Source organism: Schistocerca serialis, chromosome 4 (assembly GCF_023864345.2).
Source record: "Schistocerca serialis cubense isolate TAMUIC-IGC-003099 chromosome 4, iqSchSeri2.2, whole genome shotgun sequence".
NCBI classification, from domain to species: Eukaryota; Metazoa; Arthropoda; class Insecta; order Orthoptera; family Acrididae; genus Schistocerca; species Schistocerca serialis.
Window position 1 is genome coordinate 601,665,381 of NC_064641.1, and position 19,628 is coordinate 601,685,008.

A 19,628-nucleotide genomic window follows, 5' to 3' on the forward strand; every position below is an offset into this window, starting at 1 on the left:
ATTAACTAAAACCGATAAAATCCTACTTTAGAAGAGGGAACTACAATGTCCATAATATGATCAACTATTGACAGGGAAGGAAGGAAAAGGGTGGTAGAAGAGGAGAGGGAAAGAAAGTGACTAATGACAGGGGTGGTGAAGGAAGAAGCACAGGAGACAAGAGAGATGCTCAAGACATAACAGACCAAATAAGGAATGGAGTGGGAAGGCAGAGGGCCGAGGTAAACCACCAAGCACAGTTGAAGCCAACCCAGTCGGAGCGAAGGGGGGAGCAAGAGGGCCTGCCATCCCCTCCACTCACCGATAAGGTGGAAAGTCCCTCCCTTAAATAAAGCAATAACAACCCCCATCATGAATAAAATTTAAAACGAGATCCGCCTTTGAGGCATTGTCAGCCAACACAAGGGATAGCGAGTCTGCAAAGCTAAAAGTCCATCGCAGTGTGGCTAAGTTGGGGCAGTCCAATAAGATGTGAGCCACAGTCAACATCAATCCACAACGACAGAGAGAGAGGTCCTCATGATGGAGGAGATAAACATGAGTCAACCAAGTATGGCCGATGTGGATCCGGCATAGGATGACAGAGGAATTACAAGAGGCCTGTAAGGAGGACCATCACGGAATTGTGGAATCCTTAATCGCCCTGAGTGGCGATGAAAGAGTGTGCCATTCTGCATCCCCAAGGCCCAAAACCTGATGACGTAATGCCAAGCGAAGGTCTATTTCCGGAATGCCAATAGCATGAGATGGTCTAGTAGTAGCTAATTTAGCCAGTTAATCAGCAAGTTCATTGCCAGGAATCCCAACATGGCCTGGGGTCCAAATGAAAACCACCGAGCATCCACATTGAGCAAGGAGAGAAAGGGAGTCCTGGATAGTGATGACCAATGGGTGGCGAGGGAAGCACTGACCGACAGCATGCAAACCGCTCAATGAGTCACTACAGATAGTGAAGGATAGTCCTGAGCAGGAGCAGGTAAGGTCCAGTGCGTGCAAGATGGCTACCAATTCTGCAGTAACACTACAGCCATCTGGCAAGTTCCACATGTCGCACATACGTATAAGCAAAACCAGTGCGGCCAGCAACCATGGAGCCATCAATATAAATCACTTCTGAACTCTGGAATGAACTGAGGAGACAGTAGAATTGGTGGCAAAGAGCCATCGGAGGGACAGAATCCTTTGAATCGATTGAGAGATCAAGACAGAGCAGTGGCCGAGAGATGCACCAAGGAGGGGTACGTGCATGAGCGGAGAAGAGAGGCGGTAAAGGGAATTGCTGGACCTCAGAAAAGAGTCACTGAATGCGGAGAGCATTTGTAAGCCCACATTGTGGCCGTTGTCGTGGCAGGGTGATCTCCGTGTCTTGATAAAGGAGACCACAATTAGGGTGCTTTGGGGTGCAATGAATGCAGAGCGCATAAGATATCAGCTGTTGTTGGCACATAACTTGCAGTGGTGGAATCCCCGCCTCTGCAAGAAGGCTAAGTACAGGGCTAGTCCGGAAGGCACCAGTCGCAAGTCAGACCCCACAGTGGTGGATGGGGTCTAGTATCTACAGTGTCGAAGGCGATGCAGAACCATAGACAGGACTTCATAGTCTAAACGAGACTGGACCAACACTTGATACAATCACATGAGAACAGAGTGGTCTGCACCCCAGGTGGTACTGCACAGACACATAAGAACATTGAGATGGGACCAGCACATCCTCCTCAGCTGGCGAAGATGACTGAGCCATATCAACCGGGCATTGAAGACACCCATGGGTGTCCACTACCTCGAGGGGCTGGCCATCGAGGAACAGTTCCAGATGGGGATGGACTGTACGGTGATGGTAGAAATGCATGACACATGTCTTGGCCGTCGAAAACTGAAAGCCATGGGAGAGCACCCACGAGTGCACCCGGCAGATTGCCCCCTGTAGACGGTGTCCTGCAGCACCCATTACGGAGGAAGCGAGGTAGATACAAAAATCGTCAGCATACAAAGAAGAGGACACTGTCGGCCCAACAGCTGTCACCAGACCATTAATGGCTATGAGAGAGAGGGACGGTCAGCACAGAACCCTGTGGAACCCCATTTTCTTACTGATGGAGAGTGCTGTAGGAAGAGTCAACTTGGACCCAAAAAGAGCGACAAGAAAGGAAGTTACAGATAAAAACGGGCAGAGCGCCACGAAGGCCCCATGTGTGAAGGGTGGTGAGGATGTGGTGGCGCCAGGTGGTGTCATAGGCTTTATGCAGATCAAAGAAGACTTTAAGAAGGTGTTGCTGATGGGCAAAAGCCGACTGGATAGCGGACTCCAGGTGGACAAAGTTATCCACTGTAGAGCAGCCACAGCGAAAGCCACTTTGAGTCGATGACAAAAGGTAGCGGGATTCAAGGATCCAAAACAGCCGCTGACTCATCATCCGTTCAAGGAGCTTGCAGAGGGTGTTAGTAAGGCTAATTGGACGGTAGCTATCCAACTGAAGAGCGGCTTCCCTGGCTTCAACACCAGAACAACAATGCTTTCCTGCCACTGGGTAGGAAAGACTCCCTCACTCCACAGATGGTTGAAGAGGGTCAGTATACGATGGGGGCCAGCCACCGTTACGTGTTGGAGCATTTGGTTATGCATCCAATCCAGTCCAGTAGCCGTGTCAGGACAAAAGGCGAGGGCACTGGCAAATTCCCATTCGCTGAATGGAGCAGCGAGAAACAAAAGACAAAGGCAGTCATTCTGAGCTCTCTTTCAGGAGAAGGAACATGGGCAGATGCTGAGCCGATGCCGAAGCTTGAGCAAAGTGATGAGCAAAATTTTCTGCTACAAAGTCCAGATTGGTAAGGACAACACCATGCACAGAAATTCCTGCAACCCCGATGGGAGTACGGTGACCAAAAATTCGCCTCAGTTTCGCTTACACTTGAGAAGAGGGGGTGTGTGGTCCTATGGCAGCTATATATCGTTTCCAGAAAATCCGCTTCTGAAATCTGATTAGGTAGCAGGCCTGGGTGCGGAGTCCTTTAAAGACCAGAAGAAGAGCAGTAGAAGGGTGCTGCTTGAAGTGTTGAAGAGCATGGCGGCGGTCTTTTATGGCTGCAGCAATTTCCGGAGTCCACCAGGGGACCATCTTCCGGCAGGGGCCACCTGAGGAACAAGGGATTGCTGAAACAGCTGCTAAAAGGATGGCGGCAGTCAAAGTCTGAGTAGATTCATGAACACTGTCAAGTGGCAATACAGAGGACATGGGAGCAGAGGAGAAAGCACCCCAATCAGCCTTATATATGGCCCACCTGGAGGGTGATGGAGTGAGAGACACTGAAGGAAGGTCAAAACAATCGGGTAACGGTTGCTATCACATAAATCACCGTGGACTCCCCATTGAATGGAGGGAAGAATGCCGGGACTGCAGATGGAGAGGTCAAGGGTAGAGAAAGTGCTGTGCGCCACACTGAAGTGTGTGGGAGCGCCTGTGTTTAGTAAACAGAGGTCAAGCCCTGCCAGAACAGCTTCAACTGTCCTGCCCAGGGCAGTAGTCGTATGACTAAACCAAAGAGCGTTGTGTGGTAATGGCAGGAAGGCAGAAGGGAGTTGTTGAAGAAGGGTGGTGGCATGGGATGTGGGCAGCCTGTCAGGTGGGAAGTAGAGATTACAGATTGTGATTGGAGTGGCCAGATGGACCCTGACAGCAATGGCTTCCAGAGTGGTACGGACGGGAACCCACTTACTAACAACGACCTTGCGGACCAAGGTGCAAACACCACCAGAAGCCCGAAAGGGCCCAATTCAGTTCCACCGGAGTCCAAAGGGGAAGCGAATGGACGGGAGTCGGTCACGTCGCTGAGTTGCCATCCGTCACCGATAAGGATGGGGTAATATCCATATAGGTGGGGTCAGACTCTGTTGGTTCATTGACTGGAGGAGGGGAAGGCTGCACTTCAGCGGGTACTGGGGGAGAGGAACCTGCACCTTGGAAGCTAGGTAAGGAGTTCATCCCCAAATGGCTCACACTGAGCGAAAAATTTTGGAAACGGAGGTTAAACCCAAAGGGCACCAACAATGTCGAAAAGGAGATAGAAACAGCAAACTAAACAATAGCACAGACCAAAACAAAGCCAGGAGGATAGCCAGGTTGACATAAAGAAGTCCACTAAGAGGGAAAAGAGGGGGCAGGGACAAAGGAGCAAGGATAGGGAGGGAGAGGAACAGGGATGGTAATGCAGCCTGGAAAGGAAAGAAGACTGCATTAGCTTGGGGCCACATGCACACCACACACATACCCACAAAAAGGACTTTGGGCCCCTTGGGGGCCACACCCTATCCGTGCTGCTCCAGAACTTCAACAACTTCTCCCCCATTTGCTTCACCTTGTCCTGCTCAACCCAACAAACCACCTTCCTAGATGTTGACCATCTCAAAGATGGCTACATCAGTACATCCATCCATATCAAACCAAATAACCACCAGCAATACCTCCACTTTGATAGCTGCCACCCATTCCATACCAAGAAGTCCCTTCCATACAGCATGGCCACCTGTGGTTGTCGCATCTGCAGTGACGAGCAGTCCCTTTCGAAATATACAGAGGGTCTCACTGAAGCCTTCAATTATCCTCCCAACTTTGTACAAAAACAAATCTCCTGTGCCTTATCTTTCCAGTCTCCTACCACCTCAAGTTCCACCGTCCGGCCACATAGGAGTATTCTTCTTATAACTCAGTACCACCTAGGACTGGAGCAACTGAATTACATTCTCTGCCATGTTTTAACTACCTCTCTTCATCCTTCCTACCCCTCCCACAGTGGTATTCTGCCGTCCACCGAACCTACACAATATACTTGTCCATCCCTACACAACTCCTGCTCCCAGCCCCTTACCTAATGGCTCATACCCCTGTAGTAGACCTGTCCTACACATCCTCCCACTACTGCCTACTCCAGTCCAATCACAAGAATCAACTATGCCATGAAAGGCAGGGCTACCTGTGAAACCAACCATTCTTTGTGTGTTATTGTCTGTTTTACTTAATGTGTACTAAAATTGTTTCGCAGGCACGGCCCTTGAGACAGTGCAGCTAATTTGTGAAGACAAAGTTTTACTTGCAATATTTATTCACTCTTCTCACAATTGCTTGGAACCAAAATATCCAAGAGACACCACTTTAAATACTATTTTCACCATGAAATAAACTCAAGCACATAATATATTAGTAACAATGAGTGAACAAAAGTTAACTACAGATGAGTGCTCCAGAAACTAGTTTTTACCTTGTCCATTTTCCTTGGTTGATTCTCCCAAGCATCTCAATAATTCTGAGGATGTGTTGTCTACTCAAAGTGACCATATGTAAAAATAATAATAATAATAATAATAATAATAATAATAAGGCCCGGGAAAAGAATAGGCCTCCAGTATGTTCTGCCAGTCGTAAAAGGCGACGAAAAGAACAAACCACTAATAGGGCTAACCCCTCTTTTAGTGTGATTAGTTGGTTCAGGATAGAACTAAAGAAGCCTCGGACAAGCGCCGTCATGGTCGGGGACGACGCTTGAACCCTATGCCCGCCCACAATGGTAACGACACTGCTAGCCAACTGGAAAATGATTTAAATCCAAATAGAGGTGTTTTGCAGGATATGCTTCCTGCAACCACCCTAGAAGGAAAACAAAGACAGAGGATGAGATGGTCAGATGAAGTTAATCGACACCTCATGTTCTGTTATTACCAAGCAACAAACCTAGGAACCAACACAACTGGATACAGATCACAAGTATACACAACATTTATTACCAGATACCCAGAATTAAAATTTTTAACAGAACAACGACTAGCTGATCAGATCCGTGTAATAATAAAAAATAACAGGCTACCCCAGTCAGAATTAGATAACATCAAACAACAAGTACAACAAATACTGGAACAAAATAATGTGCAATCAGAAGAAGAAGAAAATACAGTAATGGACTCAAACATCCCAGAGCAAACAAACAAAGAACAACACGCACCAATTAAACAATCAGAGGAAAACGAAATCTTAAGACAGCCACCAGAACAAGCACAAATAGAACACGAAGTGACACAGATGTTAGATATAGAAGAAAAATTTCAGCTAACATGTACAGAAACCAGATGGCAGTTATAAGAGTCGAGGGACATGAAAGGGAAGCAGTGGTTGGGAAGGGAGTAAGACAGGGTTGTAGCCTCTCCCCGATGTTGTTCAATCTGTATATTGAGCAAGCAGTAAAGGAAACAAAAGAAAAATTCGGAGTAGGTATTAAAATTCATGGAGAAGAAATAAAAACTTTGAGGTTTGCCGATGACATTGTAATTCTGTCAGAGACAGCAAAGGACTTGGAAGAGCAGTTGAATGGAATGGACAGTGTCTTGAAAGGAGGATATAAGATGAACATCAACAAAAGCAAAACAAGGATAATGGAATGTAGTCTAATTAAATCGGGTGATGCTGAGGGAATTAGATTAGGAAATGAGGCACTTAAAGTAGTAAAGGAGTTTTGCTATTTGGGGAGCAAAATAACTGATGATGGTCGAAGTAGAGAGGATATAAAATGTAGGCTGGCAATGGCAAGGAAAGCGTTTCTGAAGAAGAGAAATTTGTTAACATCCAGTATTGATTTAAGTGTTAGGAAGTCATTTCTGAAAGTATTTGCATGGAGTGTAGCCATGTATGGAAGTGAAACATGGACGATAAATAGTTTGGACAAGAAGAGAATAGAAGCTTTCGAAATGTGGTGCTACAGAAGAATGCTGAAGATTAGATGGGTAGATCACATAACTAATGAGGAAGTATTGAATAGGATTGGGGAGAAGAGAAGTTTGTGGCGCAACTTGACCAGAAGAAGGGATCGGTTGGTAGGACATGTTCTGAGGCATCAAGGGATCACCAATTTAGTATTGGAGGGCAGCGTGGAGGGTAAAAATCGTAGAGGGAGACCAAGAGATGAATACACTAAGCAGATTCAGAAGGATGTAGGTTGCAGTAGGTACTGGGAGATGAAAAAGCTTGCACAGGATAGAGTAGCATGGAGAGCTGCATCAAACCAGTCTCAGGACTGAAGACCACAACAACAACATATAGAATACAAAGACACAAATACAGACATTAGACCATTCTTGCATAGACCACCAAATAACCCACAAGTCGAAACAACAATAAAAACTATCAACACAATCATACACAACAAAATAAATGAAAACACAACTGTGGAAGAGTTACAACTACTGGTTTATATAGGAGCACTCACTACACTAAATATACACACTAGGCAGAGATCAGAACCAACCAACACACAGAAGAAACCCACAAAACCAGCATGGCAACACAGGCTACAGATCAAAATAGAAAAACTGAGAAAAGACATCGGACAGCTAACACAATTTATAAGAAATGAAATCTCGGAAAAAAAACGAAAAAGGTTCGGTAAAATCTCACAACAAGAAGCGACAGAGCAATTAGACGAAAAGAAGCAGAGATTACAAGCATTAGCCAAACGACTCAGAAGATACAAAAAAAGCGAAAATAGAAGGAAACAAAACCAAACATTCAACACAAACCAAAAGAAATTTTACCAGACAATAGATGACACACACATTAAAATAGACAATCCACCAAACATAACAGACATGGAACACTTCTGGAGCAACATATGGTCAAACCCGGTACAACATAACAGGCATGCACGATGGATACAAGCAGAAACAGACACATACAAGATGATACCACAAATGCCTGAAGTGATAATTTTGCAACATGAAGTCACCCAAGCAATTAATTCTACTCACAATTGGAAAGCCCCTGGAAATGATAAAATAGCAAATTTCTGGTTAAAGAAGTTCACCTCAACACATTCACATCTAACTAAATTATTTAACAGTTACATTGCACACCCATACACATTCCCTGATACACTTACACACGGAATAACATATCTGAAACCTAAAGATCAAGCAGACACAGCAAACCCAGCTAAATATCGCCCCATAACATGCCTACCAACAATATACAAAATATTAACTTCAGTCATTAAACAGAAATTAATGACACATACAACACAGAACAAAATTATAAATGAAGAACAAAAAGGCTGTTGCAAAGGAGCACGAGGATGTAAAGAGCAACTGATAATAGATGCAGAGGTGACATATCAAGCTAAAACTAAACAAAGGTCGCTACACTACGCATACATTGATTACCAAAAAGCTTTTGATAGTGTACCCCACTCATGGTTACTACAAATATTGGAAATATACAAAGTAGATCGTAAATTGATACAGTTCCTAAACATAGTAATGAAAAATTGGAAAACCACACTTAATATCCAAACAAATTCAAATAATATCACATCACAGCCAATACAGATTAAGCGTGGAATATACCAAGGTGACTCATTAAGTCCTTTCTGGTTCTGCCTTGCTCTGAACCCACTATCCAACATGCTAGATAATACAAATTATGGATACAATATTACTGGAACATACCCACACAAAATCACACATTTGCTATACATGGATGATCTAAAACTACTGGCAGCAACAAATCAACAACTCAACCAATTACTAAAGATAACAGAAGGATTCAGCAATGATATAAATGTGGCTTTTGGAACAGACAAATGTAAGAAAAATAGCATAGTCAAGGGAAAACACACTAAACAAGAAGATTACATATTGGATAACCACAGCGACTGCATAGAAGCGATGGAGAAAACGGATGCCTATAAATATCTAGGATACAAACAAAAAATAGGAATAGATAATACAAATATTAAAAAAGAACTAAAAGAAAAATATAGACAAAGACTAACAAAAATACTGAAAACAGAATTGACAGCAAGAAACAAGACAAAAGCTATAAATACTTATGCCATACCAATATTGACCTACTCATTTGGAGTAGTGAAATGGAGTAACACAGACCTAGAAGCACTCAATACACTTACACGATCACAATGCCACAAATATAGAATACATCACATACATTCAGCAACAGAAAGATTCACATTAAGCAGAAAGGAAGGAGGAAGGGGATTTATCGACATAAAAAACCTACATTATGGACAGGTAGACAATTTAAGAAAATTCTTTCTAGAACGAGCAGAAACAAGCAAAATACACAAGGCAATCACTCATATAAATACATCGGCTACACCACTGCAATTTCATAACCACTTCTACAACCCTTTAGATCACATAACATCAACAGATACGAAGAAAGTAAATTGGAAAAAGAAAACACTTCATGGCAAGCACCCGTATCATCTAACACAGCCACACATCGATCAAGACGCATCCAACACATGGCTAAGAAAAGGCAATATATACAGTGAGACTGAAGGATTCATGATTGCAATACAGGATCAAACAATAAACACCAGGTATTACAGCAAGCATATTATTAAAGATCCCAATACCACAACAGATAAATGCAGACTTTGTAAACAACAAATAGAAACAGTAGATCACATCACAAGCGGATGTACAATACTAGCAAATACAGAATACCCCAGAAGACATGACAATGTCGCAAAAATAATACATCAACAGCTTGCCTTACAACATAAACTTTTAAAACAACACGTTCCTACATACAAGTATACACCACAAAATGTACTGGAGAATGATGAATGCAAATTATACTGGAACAGAACCATTATAACAGATAAAACAACACCACATAACAAACCTGACATCATACTCACCAATAAAAAGAAGAAATTAACACAACTAATCGAAATATCCATACCCAATACAACAAATATACAAAAGAAAACAGGAGAAAAAATTGAAAAATACATCCAACTGGCTGAGGAAGTCAAGGACATGTGGCATCAGGATAAAGTTGACATTATACCAATTATACTATCAACTACAGGAGTCATACCACACAATATCCACCAGTACATCAATGCAATACAGCTAAATCCAAACGTATATATACAACTACAGAAATCCGTAATTATTGATACGTGTTCAATTACCCGAAAGTTCCTAAATACAATGTAACATATACCGTACAGTTAAAAGGAAGCCACGCTTGATGAAGGTCCGCGTCACTTTCCATTTTTAACCAGACCTAAGGTCTGAGAAAAATAGAAATAATAATAATAATAATAATTAATTAAAGTGCCAAAAATGCTTCCAGTGAACAATATACTACTCCTTCTGAATATCGAGAGAACTACATTGCATTAACTTAGGATAAACGTATACTTAAGTGGAACTGTGCTGTTTCTCCTTCACGCACCTTCACTCCTGCGAAGATATGGTCACACACTGCATTAACAGTTAACTTTCTTTCCAGGCCGAAACAATATATTTAATAAACTAAATCCTGGTTGTACAATTTTGTTTGTTTCATGCATGTTATGGTATTCTGAATTACTTCCCCTAAGCTGGGCCACAATTCAACTACCCATCAGTCAGCTGATGAAACTTGAGGCCTCATCCCTCTGTAAACATTCACAAGAACTGCAGAAATAGTGAAACAAATTCCAGACTGGAGCATCCTGTCCACACGTTTTGCTGGTTTCCTGTGGACCAATGGACAAATGTCGGGACGTGGGCCAAACCAGCACAAATATGAACTAAGCCATCAGTCCCATAGGTTGCAATATAATGAGATTTAAATCTTATCTCAATGTTGCCTAAACAAAACAAAAATTGTAAGGAGAAAATTAGTTTATGTTCCTTGAATGATGTAATGGTAATTCAACACACATATAAATGTTACCGAAGATTAAATTACTGCACCAGAACTATGCTGATCAAACATGATCAGTATTATTATACATAGACATACATTACAACTATGTAGTGGATGTATGAATGTAAATAATTATTCTTTCAATTGGTTATTCAGCTAGGTACACTGCAATGACAAACACTTGCAACATCATTGCCCATTTATTTGTGGATAGCCACAGACTAGCCTGTAGGACGAATGATGTAAAATGAAGCAATTATTAAATTATTTAATTGGGTAGATAAAAAATCTATTCACCAAGTGGCAGCAGCACACACACATGAAAGATGGTTGTAACTGACAAGCCTTCGGAGCCAGTGGCTCCTTCTTCAGGCAGAAGGGTTGAAGGGGAAAGAAGAGGTGTGAAGGAAAAGGACTGGAGAGGTCTAGGAAATGGGATAGATTTTGGAAAAGTCAACCAGAACCGTGGTAAATCAGTCTTTCCTTCTCATCCTGTACGGTAAATCTCCCCTGACCCGCAGTTCTGGGTGACTTTCCCAAAATCTACCCCTTTTCCTAGACCTCCTCAGTCTTTTTCCTTCACCCCTCCTCCTTCCCCTTCAACCCTTCTGCCTGAAGAAAGAGCCACTGGCTCCAAAAGCATGCCAGTTAAAACCATCTTTTAAGTGCATGTTCTGCCGCTGCTTGGTGAGTTGATTTTTTTATCTATCAAATTAAATAATTTTGTCAATAATTGATTGTTTTTGTTACAACAATTATTAAGTATGATGTGACTAATTTTTAGTTTATTGCACTTCTCTCTTGAATACTAGGGTAACTGCAAGGCTAATAAACTCTTTAACATTTGTATGTGATTTTTATTAAAATTGCTATTAATGTGGGAACTCACAGACTTATTTTGTGATACAAGTGGTATAAAATTAAGTAATGACTCCATCAATAATACTACATATGGGAAGTGTAGCAACCATCACTATTTTCACTGTAATTTTGTGTAAATTTTTACTTAAGTAATATTAATTGATGGCAAAGAAGTCACTGTACCTCTGTAAAGATAATATTAAATCACTGATGCGAGTCTGACATCTAGCACTTGTTTTACAATATGATTGCATTTCGGTAGTCATTTACTCTTCTGGTCTGAGTTTTGTACAAGCAGAAAACAAATTGCAACTGCTTCCATATCAGCATGTACTAGTGTACTTATGGACAAGGTAAAAACTAGTTTCTGGAACACTCATTTGTAGTTAACTTTTGTTCACTCATTGTTACTAATATATTATGTGCTTGAGTTTATTTCATGGTGAAAATAATATTTAAAGTGGTGTCTCTTGAATATTTTGGTTCCAAGCAATTGTGAGAAGAGTGAATAAATATTGCAAGTAAAACTTTGTCCTCACAAATTAGCTGCACTGTCACAAGGGCCGTGCCTGTGAAACACAATTTTAGTACACATTAAGTAATACAGACAACAACACACAAAGAATAGCCAGAAATCCACCAGTGACAGCACTGCCATGGCCCCCACTGAGTCCCACAGCCATGCAGCAATGCTGCTCAGTCATTGGTGGAGTACTTGTTATTCTTGATATTCTACACTCTCTGTTAACCTGTATCAGTAAAACAAATATCATACTAGAGTAATCTGGTGCCACTCTATTAAATGAGTAAGTAAAATTCTGCTTTAAAAAATCATTTTGCTTGTAATGAGAAACAACACGACACTTTGCATCAACACTGGGCATCACACGAAAGACATTAAAAGTGGTATTTCTTTGGGATGAGAAACAAAATTGCAAACAACTGCTGAAATGTCACACACAATGTGCCTCATAGCCCATCGGAGGGGTACCTGGTGCAATACGTTCATGGGACACCACAGACATACAACCTGAAGATAGACAACACTGCCCGAAACTGGCTATTTTGAAATAAACAGTGATTGCCAGATAGAAAATAAGCCTATGTTGTACAATAATAATAGCTACCGAATTACAAATCAGTAAAGAACTTAAATCAGCTTCACAACTACTGTCACCATTCACAGCTGCAAACAAGCAGCTGTGCATTCAATGTTATTTGAGAACTGTCAGTAGTTATTCCACCAAAATACTATTAAGTTTCAGAAATATATTACATTAGTACTATTAAACAATTAATGAAAAAATCCATGCAGGATGTGTCAGTTTTTTAATAAATTAAATGCAGTAATTATGAACTATATTGCAGTTCACAGCACGGTTAACTACATCCCATGACTCAACATGCATTTGACTGGTTACAACAGTGACTCATCAAGTGAGTTCTGTCAATTGAGGTTACAGTATTCCAGACCTCAGAGTGCTTGTACATTCTTAATCAAGAAGCTAGTCTGTGTTATTCATTCCTCCATTTCCCTCTATGCACTGAAGCTCTACTGTAATTGTTGAATCATTCAGTCTCTCAAACTTTCTTTAGAATACATAAACAACCGCTGTTCTCACTGTGATAGGACTGGCATCAACAATACAGCAATGTCTTATTGTTAAGGAAAGTATAAGTAGAGACAAGTCTCCAATCAAAACAGCAACTGCAAGTACACAGTCTAAGGAAATTCAACAACTACAATCAGGATCTCTACAAAAGCAATAGCAGCTCATAAGTACCTTACCAGAAAGGTAAATTGCGGAATCAACAGATGATTCAAACACAAAGCGTATGTGGCAAAAATTCTTCTTGCTGAGTCTCACAGTCGTCATCTCACCACAGCGCTCAAATATTTCACGGATTATTTCCTCTGAAAAAGTACATAATTATATTCTTTAGTTATGGAATATACTTGCACAAGTCTTACACTGAGAAATACTATAACTACCTGTTGTATTTTCTGGAAGTCCACCAACAAATATTGTTCGGCAACCAGGTGGTCGTTCCCGAGTTGTCGGGGGAGGAGCATTTGGATTTGGTGGGAACAATGTGCAGGATTTGCAGTGAATAATCTCCTTCACAACTGGTGTTGTGGTAATAATGCCTGGATCTGGAGGCATAACTGAACCATCAGGGCCCATGATTGTGCCGTCAGGCATCATCCCACTCATCATGCCATACTACAACGAGAATAATTTCAAATCATGTTAACAATAGTGTAAACTACAGAAAAAGCATCATTGTATGTTCAGTCATGGATAAGCTAGGCTGCACATTCTTGTATCAATTGTCTGTAAAACTATATAATAGTTTTGCAGAATACGTACATCATTAAACTGTTACAGCTGTATTTGTCCACACTTGCCCAGCAAAATATTATTAAGTTGCACAGTGTAATGGCAGTCATCTTGCCAATAACTAACACAATATTCATATACTGTGGTGCCAACACTGGCCATGGCCGTAACACTGAAATCATAACACTGCAAAATTTTGTTGCCTGTCAGGTGGTGATTAGTGGCCAAAGAAAATCTCCATTCAACAGCACTGAAATGTTAATTTTTGGAGATATGTGCAAAAATGACCTGTGGTTATTAAAAAAAATGTGAACTGCTGAGATATTTTGTAGTTATATCTTACCTGTTGACATAGAAGAGAGAATTTTGGGAAATGTAGAAACAAGTGTGATGCTTTCACTAGGTATAGTTTCTCACCAGATTGCTCTGTTTAACACACTAGTTTTACTATAAATGTGATCTAACTGAGAGTTAAACAATTTCAATGATACTCCTAAACTTCAAGAAAACTCATAACTGGAGATCATGCATTTTTATGCACCACGAATGAACTATGATCTCATCCCTGTCCTACGATGGAAATAAAATAATATTTCTGTGACTATGCCACTCAGCATCTTCTCACACTCTCTCCACACAACTTAGAGTAATTTTTGCCAGTAATTTGTTTCTAGTACGATCTACACTCTCCATGATGAAAGGCAACATAATACAAACAGATAAGGAACCATTAGCATATCAGCTGAAGTAAGAAAAACTGTTGAACGATAATCACACTATTACGTACAAAAGTCATACTGGAAAGTTTTAACGGGATGGAAAAACACAGATACATAATTCATGGCATTTAGAAACAGAATGAAATACACAGAACATGTAACGGAAAATCAGTAAAAGAAAGAATTGTGTAAACCACTGTGTCTGAAAAGAAGAACAGAAAATAGTCTCTGCTATTTTTGTGTTAAATCTTTCCTAAAATTTATTATTTTACCAAGTACCTTTTTTATAAAGAATTAGGAACAATGGCATTTGGGGGGCATTAATCAAAGAGATTTTATTTAAAGTGCTTTCCACCAAATGCTTAACGGACTAGTGATTTTATTCAACAAAAATTATTTTCCAATACTTCCAGGTTTAGATTTCAAATTTCTCTACACCAATTTTTGCTGTGAGGGAAAACAAGTTTTCATGAACATAAACGAAAACTGAATTAGCTCAACATCATGTGTTAATGACTGTCCAAGTTTATCTAGGACCGAGAATGAAATGTACAGGGTGTCCATAACTAAAAATCGAAATTTCATAATGCTGTGGAAGAGAACCGCTGCTCAAAATGATGTCCAATTTCAACAGCACGTTACTGACGCAGGGGGAAATGTCATGGGACAAAAAAAAAAAAAAAATTTAATGAGAATTTTACAAATAGATGGCATTGTAAGCCTCTTAATGTAAATGGGGTCAGCTACAAATGACTGATGAATCACAATACTACAGCTATGGTTTGAGTTGCACGTTACACCGTCCATAGTGTTCAATGTGCATGGCTTCACAGGTTCGGCAGTCAATAGTTGTGGCACTGTTAGTAAGGTAAGCCCATCCACTACGGCAAGGTCGCACCACATTGGATGGGAAAAATTGGTTTTTAATTGTCCTGAGGCCAAAAACCACTTAAGAAGCAAAATGACATCAGTTTTTAATTGTGCTGGAGGCAAACATGGCATAAAAGGCAAAAGACATTTTTAATGGTCCTGAGGCCAAAAAGGCATAAAAAGTAAAAAATCAGTTTCTAATTGCAGTAAAACAGGCGCAAGACATGTTCAGTATGCTGTCCAGCATTTTCTGCCACAAGTTAAAATCAAGAAACAGCATGTTCCACAACAGATACGAGTGTCTTGTGCAATGCATGCCTTCAGTTCATGCTACATTCATAACTGGAGCATTGAATACATCATGTTTCAGATAACCCCACAGCCAGAAGTCACACAGATTAAGATCAGGTGGTCAGGATGGTCAAGCTGTAGGGATTTGATAATTCTAGCATTTCCGATGCGCCTCTGCAGCAGCCATTCTCTGGTTGCGCAATATGCGGAGCGCCATCTTGCATTAAAATGATTCTGCTCATCCATCCACGCTGTTGCGGGGCTGGAATAACATTGGTGTGCAAAAGATTCTCACAGCATTTACTAGTGATGGTACAGGTAAAAGGACTGCAGGACTCATCTCCTCAAAAATGATGGCCCTATGATAATGATGCCGTCAACCCACACCTTTGCAGAATGAAGTGCTACAGGTTGATGTTCATGCACATTTATCATTGCCCATATTCTGCAATTCTGCATATTCACACTTACTTGGTGATGGAAATGGGCTTCATCTGTTCACAGAATGTCCCATGGCCATTCACAGTCGATGTCCTTGGGAGCCAGACATTCCAGAGTGAATGTTTGTCTCACTGACAGGTCAGCAGGAATCAATTCCTGAATGTGAGTGATTTTGTGTAGATAGCAATGCAGGACGTGTCATAGGATTTTATGCACTGGGCTCACATGCATGTCCGACGTTCAGCCAACTGTTCCTCTGTCACATTGCACTTCAAAATAACTTGCCTTTGACCTTTAGCAGACATCAGACCAGTGCCTGTTTTCATACCCTTGAACATCCACAACTTCTGCAAAACTAGTGATGCACAGTCACTATTCTTGTAAAAGAGCTTTCCCAGCAGTGCATGATCCTTCATGGTGACAGTCAGCCATGTTGGGCATCTCAGGTGCAAACTGAGGAACAGTCCCTCCCACCCGCCCTCCCTCCCTCCTCCCCCCCCCCCCACTCCCCCCATCGTTTCCTCCTGTATCAATAATATGCTTGTTCAAATTTTGCATTATTTCTGCAGCATTTTGAAACTGGACCTTTAATTATGGACTACACACACACACACACACACACACACACACACACACACACACACACTGCTCAATGTAAATCTAACCTATGTATGTACACATTCTACACGACAGTAGCTGAGAAACATGGAAATGGGGGAAGCCTGGTGTTTACCAAGACAAATGTGGAAAACCACAAATAAGATCAGACAGGCCACAGCACCAGAGTGAGAATTGATAAGGCTGTGAGGGTTCAAATCTAGAAAGAAAGGTAAGAAGAAGATTACACTATAATACTGCAATGACATCACAGTCATTACAGCACTAACTTGAAATGAGCAAGGATGAGGATGGATCAGCCATGACCTACTGAAAAGAATCATCCCACCCTTTTACCAAAATTTGTTTAGGGAAATGATTTAGGGAAACTACTGAGAATCTAAATATGTAAGACTGGACAGATCTGAAACTTGCTTATGCCTTAATAACTGTTTCACATTGCACAGTGGTCTTGCAGAATCCAAAAATTACTGACACTTATATATAAGACTACATTAATAATCATTCATGGAGTAAGTAGTACATTTTTCTCTGCATTTAGATGTCAAATTCTGAAATGAAAATTAACTTAATAAACTAGTGTTATTTGTAAAAAATGGAAGCTGTTTCACCACAAAAAATCACTTTTGGATGATGAAGATTACCAGTAATATACATTTAACTCTCAAGTATGAAGGAGAAAACTTAATACCTCATGAAATGGGTAACAATGCCTACTAGATGAAACTCAGTTGATATTAACAACAGATCCCCCCACCATCCCCCTTCTCACACAACAGACCACTGCTCTTTTTGTGTTACTGAACATTGATGTTTTTATCAAGCCATACTTTTGATACTGTTAAATGTTGTGAAGCGATTAACAATATATTATTACCTGGCTCATCTGACCAATGCCCATCATCCCAGGATCAGCCATCATCCCACTACCCATCACATTCACTCCAACAACAGCTGGGTATCCCATGTGTCCCAACATTCCTGGCCAAACACCAGCAGCTGGGAGTCCAGATGTTGCTGTAGCAGCAGGTGTAGATGGTGAAGGCATTCCAGCTGTACCACTATTTGCTACTGGTTGTGGCTGGGTGTGCTGAGTATCTTCTTGGCGGCCACCACGTTCTGAACGATCACGTTCTGGGCGATCCCCCCTGTCACGTTCACGGTCACGATCTCTGTCACGGTCTCTGTCTCTTTCACGATCTCCTCCACCACCACGGTCTCTCCGATCATTGCGATTTCTCCTGTCCCGATCCCTTCGAGGATCATTGACAGAAATGTTGATTCCATTTGCTCCAGTTGTACTAGTCCCAACTCCAGTACTGCTACTGCCACCTCCACTAACATTATTACTCTGATTTGAAGTGGAATCTTCACGGCTGCTTGTGGCTGCTGTGTTAACAGCGACATTTCTTTCTTCTCCTGAAAGATAAAAAAAAGAAAAACACATATTGACTTTTATATTAAATTTAAATCTAAATTTTCAAGTAGTGCTGAAAGCTTGTAAGGTAATGCCACGTTACACAGCCATCAGTTGGCATTTGCAGTAAAAAAAGTGCTATTATGCAGTGCAAATGATGCCAAATGCATAAAAATTATTCTAATGACATCTGGATAAGCACCAAAATTTAAAGTTTTCACTGAAAGACAGTGAGAAAACAATCAAGCTATTACACCAAACTGCAAGAGGGAAATGGTAGTCTTAAATTGCACACAAAATGAAAACAGAGAGCATTATAACAACATTTAATCAGTATTAGCTAATTTTATAAAGATGGTCAGAAATGATTTATGCAAAACTTGAGTGACCAACTGGAAGATAATGAAATGTAAACAAAAAATAAAGTCATAATCTCACAGAAGGCTCAAACAACTACAATAGTACAGTATAATACAAAATATATGGTTTAATTTTGTAACCTGAAAGTTTGCCACAACATGTAGCAGGCATAGCAATAGCTAGATGTTTTATGGGGAAACTGTAATAAGAAAAAATCAAACCCGCAGTCATGTCCCACAATCCAAGTCAAAATTTGGTGGCATCATCTTCAAGAAGTTCAAGTTGCAAATATTATCTCAAAAGTGGAGTAAGCATATAAAGAGGAAGCACATGCTTTTTTCTTTTCGTTTTCACACTAGACATGTCAACATTATCCTCCTAGCACTTTCCATCCCGGCCCAAAAGATAATGAACATTCGGTTTTGAATTTGTTGTGGCTCAGCTATATCACTTTCTGTGGAACTCCAGGCTGCAACAAGTGTGAGAGCTCCTGGCTTCCATTTGGCTGCTGTTTTGTTTAATACTGTTACCACCACAGCACAACAGATCATTTCAAACTTCTGTGAGAAAACAAAACCATGCATCACTGAGATAAATACAATATGTTTTCCTACATTTCATTAGTTTAAGGCAATTTCTGCATAATTTTAGACCGAGAATGTTTAATTTAATGTAAGGCATCTAAACATATGCATGTAATGCCAGCTGGATTTTATACATGTTAGTATATTTTGAGTAGCACTTTCATTCTAGTGAGTTCTTGAATGAATTCTACATCTACATCTATACTCCGCGAGCCACCTTACGGTGTGTGGCGGAGGGTACTTATTGTACCACTATCTGATCCCCCCTTCCCTGTTCCATTCACGAATTGTGCGTGGGAAGAACGACTGCTTGTAAGTCTCCGTATTTGCTCTAATTTCTCGGATCTTTTCGTTGTGATCATTACACGAGATATATGTGGGCGGTAGTAATACGTTGCCCATCTCTTCCCGGAATGTGC

The 19,628-nt window shown here is 40.8% G+C and overlaps 1 protein-coding gene across 1 annotated transcript in view; it reads right to left on the reverse strand.

Annotated features, from left to right (window-relative positions):
- Positions 1-19,628, reverse strand: part of LOC126475381 (ecto-NOX disulfide-thiol exchanger 2) — a 220,303-nt gene that overhangs the window by 139,238 nt on the left and 61,437 nt on the right. The window contains exons 3-5 of the mRNA XM_050103206.1: positions 17,726-18,267; positions 13,561-13,792; positions 13,357-13,482 (exon numbers count right to left, since the gene is read on the reverse strand). Coding sequence (XP_049959163.1) covers positions 13,357-13,482; positions 13,561-13,792; positions 17,726-18,267 — 900 coding nt within the window. The remainder of the gene's footprint in view (positions 1-13,356; positions 13,483-13,560; positions 13,793-17,725; positions 18,268-19,628) is intronic.